A 10225-nucleotide genomic window follows, 5' to 3' on the forward strand; every position below is an offset into this window, starting at 1 on the left:
CTGGAAATTAAGAAAGGACATGTATTATAGTCTAACAATACAAACTGCTTTGAACTCCCATTAAACATTTCAAACTAAATATATTAAAAACAAATAAACACACAATATAATTATTTTATATATATTATTATAAGTTATATATATTAGTATGAACGTGGTACTAAATACCTCAAAATTATGCACCATTTATCATCTGTAATACCCTTGTGTAACCATTAGATGGCTGTATACCCTAGTTACTGGAAACTATTTTCAGTCATAATTATTTGTATGTATTAGGATTTGCCTGAAATACCCCAAAATATTAATCTGAACTGACAATTTTTGCATTATTATTAGTCAAATCTGGACACAGAAAAAGCATGGTAAAAAGGCTTTACATTGCTGAAGTTGACAGTGCAGTGATTGCTAGCGCGCTTGTAAAATGGCATCGGTCATTGTCAGATACAGTATATTTAGTACTGTACATTATGTGCTGGGGGAAAATATGAACTAATCGAAGCAAATATGATCCAATTGAAGACTGTAACTGTGTGTAGATAACCAGGTCCTGTAATGATTGGGTTAAATCAAGAAAACTTACCACAAGTGTCCTGATAACAACGATGATTGATGATAATGATAATGATGATGATAATAATGATAATGAAATCATTCGTCTGTGCTATTCCTAAGAAATCATCTCAACAATGTAGTGTAGAAGCAGATAAATACTGATAAAATAATAATAATAATAAAATATTTATATATATTTTTATATCATTAAAATGAAATTGGAAGCCGCTAACACATCCACACTGGCAAGGCAACACTGTCACTGACGCCTTCACTTCCAGGTCAAGAAGCTGTCAATCAAAAACTCAGTAGCCAATGAGAACACACTGCTGCTAGCCCCGCCCCCACGAGAGATTTGTGTCAGAATGGCGAACGAAAACTTCAGAAACGTAACCGAAAACTTCAGAAGCCTAAACGAAAACTTCAGAAGCGTAAACGAAAACTTCAGAAGCGCATTTGTAAGTACAAATCCACGAATGAAAGAAGAGAAAACATGCAGTGTATTAAAAACGAAGTCAAAGATTTTGCCTGCATTACATTTTTTTCAGTTTCAAAGACATTTTATTCAGTTTCAATTTATATTTTCTTAAGTTTCTTGAAAAATTACATTCATTTTAATTGACACAAATGTAATCCCATACTCCCTCAGGATCTCTCTAATGCACTCTTTCGCCGCTCCAGCCTTGAACCTACAGGGGAAATGAGCGCAAACTGTATTTATATGAAGTTCAGCAGATGTTTACGTAAACACTTCTTCATAAATGCAGTTTAGAAGCACTCAAACCCAGCCTTAAGCTTAGCTAGCTGCTATTTTAGCCGGCTAAGTTAATCGCAAAACGCTTAAACAAGAAGAAGGTCGTCTTACTTGTCTTTATAATTCGGTCTAATGAGGTACGTGTTCACTCCCGCGTCCATGAATGAAACGCTTCAGACGTTTAATGTGTGCAATGGTACTTTCGCGTTACCGTTTTACCGTGGTTTCATCCGGGGAACGGTCTAACGTCATGGCGTCATAAGTAACAGCTGCGTTCGTTTCAAACCACGAGGACATAAATTAGTTATCAAACAGTAAAACCAAACTGGCATTAGGGTGAGCTGATATAGGCCCAATGAAGGTAGGTTTTATCTGAAAAGTTCAACTGTGATCTTAGAGCAAGGGAATTTTCCATAAATGTTAGGTTTGGGTAGGTTTTATTTTGTTTGAAGATGTTTTAAAGGGGTCATATGATGCTATTTTAAAGCTCATTATTTTGTGTATTTGGTATAACAGAATATGTTGACATGCTTTAATGTTCAAAACATTTTTCATATACTGTACATTATTGTAGGTCCTCTATGCCCCGCCTCTCTCAAACGCTTCGTTTTCTATAAAGCCCCCTCCTTTGACAAGCGCAGTCTGCTCTGATTGGCCAGTTGACTCAGTGCATTGTGATTGGCCGAATACCGCAAGCACTCGTCGGAAATGTAACGCACCTTACCATAATCGCGAGCTTCATCTTTCAAAATAACGTTTTAGGTTGACTCTTAACTTTTATAAAGAATATATCTTTGGGTTTGAGACTTTAGTCTTTGCAACTTTACAGATCTTCTTTATGCACCAAGAGCTTGTAACACTCCAAAGAGAAAGGAAAAATTGAAATAGCATCATATGACCCCTTTAAACGTTATAATTCCATGCCGTCGGTAAGCTGTAACGTTAAGTCTGTTTTATGGCTGTTTACACGTACACACGTCTGCTATAAAGTCACCCAAACACTTCCTCTGTGGGATTGTGAAACTCAAGGTGGTCTGTCGGTGGTCTTGTGGTGAGATGATGTGTGAGCATGTGATGAGAGATGAAATGTAGGATCCACAGTCACATCACAAATATGCTATAGACCACCTTTTTACAAATATGCCGTTTATTATAAAAATGACATCTTTTTAGATTGTGTTATTATTCTTAATAATAATAATATAATTTTTATTTATTGATTCTTTTCTTTTTGGAATTGCCACATCTACTTTTTGGTTTCTAGAGATCTGAAAGTGAACAAAAGGAAAAGAAAATCAAAAAAAAAAACTGCTTCTACAAGTGTAATGACATTGAGTTCCTGTCTGTACCTCCCCCTGAAAGACGTAGGTTTTCTTCTAAACAGCATGTTAGTGCAAAGCATAAATCAGCAGAAACGGGAAGACTTTGCATCTCTGGTTCACTTGCTCCGTTCCTTCTGCAGCATGAAGTGTGACCTCAAGAAGAAACTCTTACTTTTTTCATTCATGTTGTACTTGATCCTTAACGGTGAGTAAAAGAGGTCACGGCCGTTTTTGGGTTTTGTATTTCCTCTCTGTTGAGTTCTCGTTCCTGGCTGTTGATTTGTACGGTATTTTCACTTCAACTTTGCTAAATGTTTCTCACATTAAGGGACGATATAACAAATCTGAACGCTTTTGTGCACAACGAGTTTTATTGCATCACATATCAAATTTTTCTTCATTTTGAACCATAAATCTGATGAACAATTGTGCCTTTACACTAAGCGTTTTTAAGTGTTCAAAACTTTTTGAGCCACTTTTATTGAAAGGATTTTGTAATATTGTAAAAAACGAGACAATTGAAGTACCAAGAAATTTCCTTTGACTCACGGAAAATGTGAACGAGATCTGCAAAACAACAGCCCTTTCTTCTTTTGAAGAGTTTCATGCCTGTATCATACCATCAATGAGGTAACAGCGAGTAGGTTTATGTAACACTAAAAATAAACATCATGACACCGACTGTTTGAGATTGCAGTTTTCATGATGTAAGGTGATTTTTTTTTCTTTATAGACACAAAGGTTGAAATCTTGGCTACCAAAAAAGCTGATTTGTTGATTATATTTGCAAAAAAAAAAAAAAAAGATGATTTGATTAATGAACCTGCCATTAAACTGTCTATTATAAGCTTTCTGTTGAAGTGACCAAGTGTCGTTTTTATTTCAGTGAAGTCAACGCATGAAGTCAATGGTACATCGGAAAAAAACATTACTGTTAAATTTACTTTACAAGACCCTGTTATCATCAAAATCTCTGATAAACCTAGTTTGTACAAAGATAAGAACAAGATAGGAAGTTGCAAACAAATCAGCCCTTGTAAAGAAAAGTTTGCACTCAGTGATGTGGAAAACTGTACTGTCACACTACACATCACAAATCTCACACTGGAAGATGAAGGAACATATCATGTTGCAGTGTATTCGGAAGGTGCTAACCCTCTTATTGAGAGCAATAGAATTTATATTAAAGTCACATTAAGCAATACAACAACAGGTACGTTTTCTCTTAAAACCTCAGTGTTTTTTGTTTTTGTGAAATACTCGTATATATTATGTGCTGTGCTATTGTAATTGTCGGTTTGCATTTTTACATGAGTAAAATGAATGTTTTATTTATAGTAATATTAATATGATTAAACAAGTGTTGCATACCATTTTAAAAACAAAGTGATTTTTCTTTCAGAAACTACAACCACAGCTGTGCATGAAAATGTAGTGACTAATTCACCTAAACTGGAGCTATCGGAACAAAAACCATTCTTCATTTTCTTCAGTGCATCAGTCATAATATTTATATGTCTTTTTGTGGGCATATTGTGCTGGCTTTTTAGGACCCATCCAAGAAAACCAGGTAATGTAGAATTGTTGCATTGAAATTTTGAATCAAATTTCTTATATTTTATGCTATGAAACTTAAAGATATGGGTGATCTTAAAGATATGTTTTTTGTTTTTAGATTTTGTACATTAGACATATGTTTTTAAGTGGTATTGAATTATATTGTGCCATCTTATGCTAAATGCAGAACTTTTATTATTATACACTACTGTTCAAAAGTTTGGGATCGGTAAGATGTTTTTAGAAAGAAATCAATACTTTTATTCAGCAAGGATGCATTCAGTTGATCATAATTGAAAGTAAAGACATCAATAATGTTACACAAGACTTCTATTCCAAATAAATTGTCCAGAAAAAAAATCCATAATGGTTGCCACAAAAGCACGAAGCAGCAAAAACTAATAATTAAAATGTTTCATGAGCAGCAAATCAGCATATTAGCGTGATTTCTGAAGGATCATGTGACACTGAAGACTGGAGTAATGATGCTGAAAATTCAGCTTTGAAATCACAGGAATAAATGACATCTTAAAATATATTCACATAGAAAGAAGTTATTTTAAATTGCAATAATATTTCACAATATTACTTTTTATTGTATTTTTGATCAAATAAATGCAGCCTTGATGAGCAGAAGAGGCTTCTTTCAAAAACGCTTAAAAATCTTATGAACTAAACTTTTGAATGGTAGTGAATGTTAGTATATAATAGTAATGCTTTCAGAAAAGTAACAGGGTTGAAGATTTACAGATTCATATTTACAAGCCTTGTGCTCAAAATCGTTAAACTAGATGCTTTTTAGAGTTCTACAAATGTCCACTTCTTAATTTCCGGTAGCTTTCAAAACCACGGTAACAGGGTTGACATTTAACGATCGTTCATTACTGTAAAACATAAAATAAAACGATTCATGGAGTAGTTAATTGCTTTTAAAAGGGAAAATAAATATGGTAGTAGACACATTTGATACACCGTATTTAAAAAAAAACACACATTGTATCACATTGTGTTACAAATAAAATCTAAAATAGAGGAAAAAAGATCTAGTCAAAATGTCTGAAAAGGACATTTAAAAAACATAAATATTAAGTTAAACTAAAGTACTTTAAAATAAGTAAATGTGCAGATTTACTAAAAGAGCAAGAACTCCCCCACACATCTTCATGACAAAGACGCAGAAAAAATAAAAAGCTACTCAATTTTTTATGTTAAAAAAATTGTGTGCTGATTGTAACTGTATGGCTTCTCAGATGCAGAAAACCCACCAGTTCACAGCAAGAGATCCACACAACTGGTATGTCATACTGCACAACTGCACTCTTTATTTCATTAAATTACACTTTAAAACTTATTACATTTCAGCTTTGTTTTCTTCACGTTTTGTATGTTACGGCCTGGGCTGTTAGCAGGGGCAGTGTGGGACATCCGGGGCTGTGTTTGTCAGCTGTGTGGAGTATGGAGAGTTAGACTTTCAAAATAGACCTGAAAGAGATGACAGAGTAAAACTTGCCGAGGCGACATCAAAGGCCCAGGATGGAGTGGAATATGCTGCCATCATTTTCCATCAGCAAAAACAGCCACCGAATGGGCGGATGAGAAATAAACAGCAAGTACCTGCTATTAAGTGATAGTCATAAAACTCATAAAACCATGTATTGTCCACTAAAGTGAGTCTGTTTTAACGTTTTCTCATGTAAACCTAATATATACTATTTGGGAGTTATGGAGAGTGAGTAGAAATCTTAAGACTTATCATTTTTGATAATAATTACATGATCACAATCTGCCACATACTGTAAATCATCTTCTCACTGTTAACGAGTTCAAACTGATACTGTAAACGTGCCACAGAGTTTAACACTGAGTCATAGTGAGGTGCTAACCACAGAAGCCCCCATAAAGAAACCTGAGGTACGTGAATATATTTGTACAGTATTATGCAACCCAGGCTCATTGGAAAGAACGTGCCTAGCCTGCAAAATGATAGCATGTTGCAACATTTCGCAACACTTTCCAAGTGAAATGTCCAGTAAATGGTGGTGCAAAAAAAAGGACGTTCAATTCAGTCTAAAACAGATGAACGTGAATTTGGCAGCGTTTTGTTGAGTTGGTTGTTTAATGTGAATCGCAGCAGTCCGTGAATTAAATGTCTGGTGGGTGGCGCTAAAAGGTTAATGCTCTACCGCATTTGCAGTGCTGGGTAGATTATCAACTGATTACAAATTACATGACAAAACTAGTAGTTATAACTATAGTGACATAATCCATTACATTACACATTTTATTTAATATAGGGCCAGATTTACTAAACTGGGCAAATCAGCATGAGAGCGTAATCCCATAAAAGCGCAGATGGGAATTAGGGAGAATCAACAAATTATGAATTATTTATTGCTATTGTGCGAATAATATGTAATCACGTAATCAATAAAAAGTAACCGTAATCTGATTATGTATATTTCACATGTAATATAATCTAGTTACAAGTACTTAAATTTTGGAATCTGATTACATAATCCAGATTACATGTAATCAGTTACTACCCATTACTGCACATTTGAAAATATCGTACCGCTACACCTAACAAAGGCAAACAATGAGTTAAAAATGCATTTGCTGAAGCAAGTGTGCTATTTTATGTTGCTACTACAAGTCTTAGAGCTCTTTTAATGTGACTTGTACATCACAGGACTTGTACCTGAGCAAGTGCAATGCTGTACCGGGTGCGCTACTGAGCAAATTTACTATGTGACTTACACCATACATGTGGAGCTAATTAAAATATGTGATGCAAATGCATCGCAAATTACAATTCATGCTCTATGGTGAAAGTGTTTTAAGGTCATAGTATCACTAGTAAAACTGCGTGAAAAATCTATAATCTGACCCTTTAATCATAATTTGTGTGAAAACTGTCACACTAGGGACATTTTACTGTCACTAGTGTTCATTGCAACTGGAAACTGCAGCGAGGTGTATGCATAGGTATGTTTGTGGAGTTGAGCAAAAATATAGAGGCACGTTTTTTCCAATAAGCCCATGTTGCAACCACAAGCATATTATTTCTCATCTGTGGTATACACAAGAGTAATACCTCAATCTGTGGGGCTTATGAGGAGAGGTTTGTGTGCTATTACATTTATTAAAAATAAGACTTACGATTTGATAAAACTGGCCAAAAATCCCCAGCATTCATGGAGGGACCTGAGTCATTTCCAGACCAGAGACTTGAGAGTGTGGCGGCGAGTTTTGCATTCACAGACACCACTCACGTTTTCTTCAGAAAATGTGAAGATAAGTTTTGATTTTGTCGTTCTCCTGTTATCATTTTCTTATGCGCTACTAAAATGCTTCTGTGTATCCTAACACTATGTATCTTAAAATGTAAGTCAGCAGTTTGTGTATTATGTAAATTGTGTATGCTGATTATTGCACTATGTGTGTAAATATTGTACTTGAATGAGTTCTGTACTACATATGAATGTATAGCCAAGAAGGAGTCTCATAAAATTAGTAAAAATGTTAAACAATGTTTAAAAAATATTGTATGACACAGCCTGTCATTTTTAAACACATGCATCCTGATTTAACACTAAAAGCAACAGATGCACTTTACACACGCCAGAGAGCATTTGATTTTGTTTACTTCTGTGTGAAGGTTCATATGAGCACGGCCGCGAAGATAACCTTAGATGTGACTGCATGTGTTAGCAGTAGGAGTGTTGATGGAGTCATGTATACTGCGTTTTAAACCGAGAACCGAGAAATTGAAAACATCTTTCTCTCAGAAATTTCTGCAAGCATGAAAACCTAACATTTCAAACCGCAAAATATGCAAGCACTAAGAGAACCATGACTCTAAGCTGCATTGCGAAGAGTTTCCAGCACCCACACAGGCTTGTCCTGAATATCTAATGAGAAACGCGATATGGCCTATTAAAAAAAAAACAGTGGGCCGACCTATATTGACACGTAAGTTTCACTTATTTTCTGTTTATAGTGAAATGTTTCCTTTCAGTCAACAAAACCGTAGTGCTGGTTAAGCATTTATCATAGCTGACACTGTGCGTCTCATTTTCCATTGACGGCCCCGAGACTGCATCCTGCTACTAACGTTAAGGTAGGTCTTTATTACAAAAATTAAGCAATTATATACGTAGTATGTTATGCAATAGTAACAAAGTGAGTATTTTCACAATAACCTGAATCATTTATAAAACATTTGAAAAAGTAAAAACATTCTAAATATTAGTGAATATTAGATTTTAGTGGAATTCTAAAACCTAAGAGCAAAAGATTTATTTATATAGCTGTAGTTAATCAATTCTGAAAAAAGACTCTTTAAAGCAGCGTTACAATAGTGTCATTATCCGGCTCAGTTCAGTTCAAGTTTTTCTTCTCATCCGACAATGTCATTTCTGTCAAATCGATAGCATAGTCCTTAACAAAGCGCCACTATACAAGTAAAATAACACTTGAGTAATAAGAGGTCAGTATACATTGAGGAATATAACACGACTGAAAGGCTGCATTGACCAATCAGCATCCAGGACAGGATATTTGGTGGGTTATAACATTAACAAAAGTCAAATACTTTTATAATCATGCTAAACCTTATTTTTGGGTAGTAATTGAATACATGAATTGTGGATTACAAAATCAGATTCCAAAAATTGGTAAAACTTTATTTTAAGGTGTCCTTGTTACATGTTAAATGTATACTTACTATTGTAGTAACAATGAATTATTACATGCAAGTAACCCTAAGACAAACCCTAATCCTAACCCTATGCATATAGTAAGTGCATGTAGTTAATTAGTATTACTAAGTACTTAAATTTATATTTACACTGTAACAAGGACACCTTAAAATAATGTGTAACCCAAAAACGAAGTACTTGTAATTGGATTACATTACATTTTAAAATGTGCATAATCAGATTACAGTTACTTTTTTATGGATTACATCAGTACAAGTTATTCACACAGTTGATCCTTCCTATTTTTCCCTTTAAAATTTTTCTTTCTAAAAAAAAATTATACTGTCATATCATTTAGCTTTGGATATTCACTGTATAGAATGGCTGTCTAAATGTATTTGCGATCTATGCTTTTGAATTTCAATTATACCACATATGAGACAAATAGTTACGCAATTTACTAAACACTGCTGATGTATAACTGAAAAAAATATTTAAAACCTGGAAGACTTTCACCATGTCATTGCTATTTTCATGTTTAGTAATGTTTGTTCATGTGATGCAGAGATTCCCAAACTAGTCAGTCAAACCCCTTTGGCCTAAAATATTTACTTGTAGCCCCCTGTGATTTAAAGTTAATATTTCAATAATTTAACACCACATTCACATGTTCACGGTTGTCTCTGATCAAAATTAATGTAAAAGTAATCCAAAAGTAGTCCGAATACATTACTTGAAATGAGTAATCTAGATTACGTTACTGACTACAATTTTCTGTCAGTAACTGAAGACTGCAATTTGTAAGTAATCTACACAGCATTGACTGTTGTGAGCCATGTTATATTAAGTATCTAAATAGTATGTACTTACTTTTAAATTAATTATTTGATACAGTGCGCTTATTGTGTGAATACGCGTTTTTACATAGTAAAACCCTCCTGTAGTTACAACTGACATCTATAATTACACTTAATCACACAAAAGTGTTTTGCCATTCAACATAAACACAATACCTAACATTTTTCGGATAAGTAGTAAAAGACACCAAATGAAGTGTGACCGACTGTTGTCCTACGCATCTGATTTCCTTCATACTTCATGTCATCTACATTTGATTTCCTTCAACTCATTACTGTGGTTTATTTAGCAGTCGTGTACATTGTCACTTACTAATTGAGATCTGTGACTTCTAAGATAAAACTACGGTGGCCGTAAAGTGCAAAGCAGATCACAAATCTGAAAACAAAATAACAAATTACAAACGTAAATGCAAGTCTATAAAACAAAATAACAATTCAGAAAGCACAACAACAAGTCAGAAAACACAACGACAAATC

General features: G+C 34.2%; 2 protein-coding genes across 2 annotated transcripts in view; one reads left to right on the top strand and one right to left on the bottom strand.

Moving 5' to 3' along the window:
- The window catches only part of LOC107565470 (tctex1 domain-containing protein 2-like), a 9180-nt gene extending 7671 nt beyond the window's left edge, over positions 1-1509 (bottom strand). The window contains exons 1-2 of the mRNA XM_016250710.1: positions 1421-1509; positions 1197-1244 (exon numbers count right to left, since the gene is read on the bottom strand). Coding sequence (XP_016106196.1) covers positions 1197-1244; positions 1421-1470 — 98 coding nt within the window. The 5' untranslated portion in view covers positions 1471-1509. The remainder of the gene's footprint in view (positions 1-1196; positions 1245-1420) is intronic.
- A 1219-nt stretch (positions 1510-2728) lies between these two features.
- On the top strand, positions 2729-6548 carry LOC107565469 (uncharacterized). Its single transcript, XM_016250709.1, has 5 exons — positions 2729-2836; positions 3518-3844; positions 4034-4201; positions 5439-5482; positions 5595-6548. Exons 1-5 carry the CDS (start codon positions 2773-2775, stop codon positions 5814-5816), a joined length of 825 nt encoding a protein of 274 aa, XP_016106195.1. The 5' UTR covers positions 2729-2772; the 3' UTR covers positions 5817-6548.
- Positions 6549-10225: the final 3677 nt, after the last annotated feature.

This window comes from Sinocyclocheilus grahami, unplaced genomic scaffold (genome assembly GCF_001515645.1).
Source record: "Sinocyclocheilus grahami isolate Dianchi unplaced genomic scaffold, SAMN03320097.WGS_v1.1 scaffold1003.1, whole genome shotgun sequence".
Taxonomy (NCBI): domain Eukaryota; kingdom Metazoa; phylum Chordata; class Actinopteri; order Cypriniformes; family Cyprinidae; genus Sinocyclocheilus; species Sinocyclocheilus grahami.

Excerpts from the sequence above, each read along its gene's own strand:
- LOC107565469 (XM_016250709.1), top strand. The coding sequence starts at position 2,773 with ATGAAGTGTGACCTCAAGAAGAAACTCTTACTTTTTTCATTCATGTTG. Across the intron at positions 3,845-4,033 it reads ATTAAGCAATACAACAACAG|AAACTACAACCACAGCTGTG; the intron begins GTACGTTTTCTC and ends TTTTTCTTTCAG. Across the intron at positions 4,202-5,438 it reads GACCCATCCAAGAAAACCAG|ATGCAGAAAACCCACCAGTT; the intron begins GTAATGTAGAAT and ends ATGGCTTCTCAG.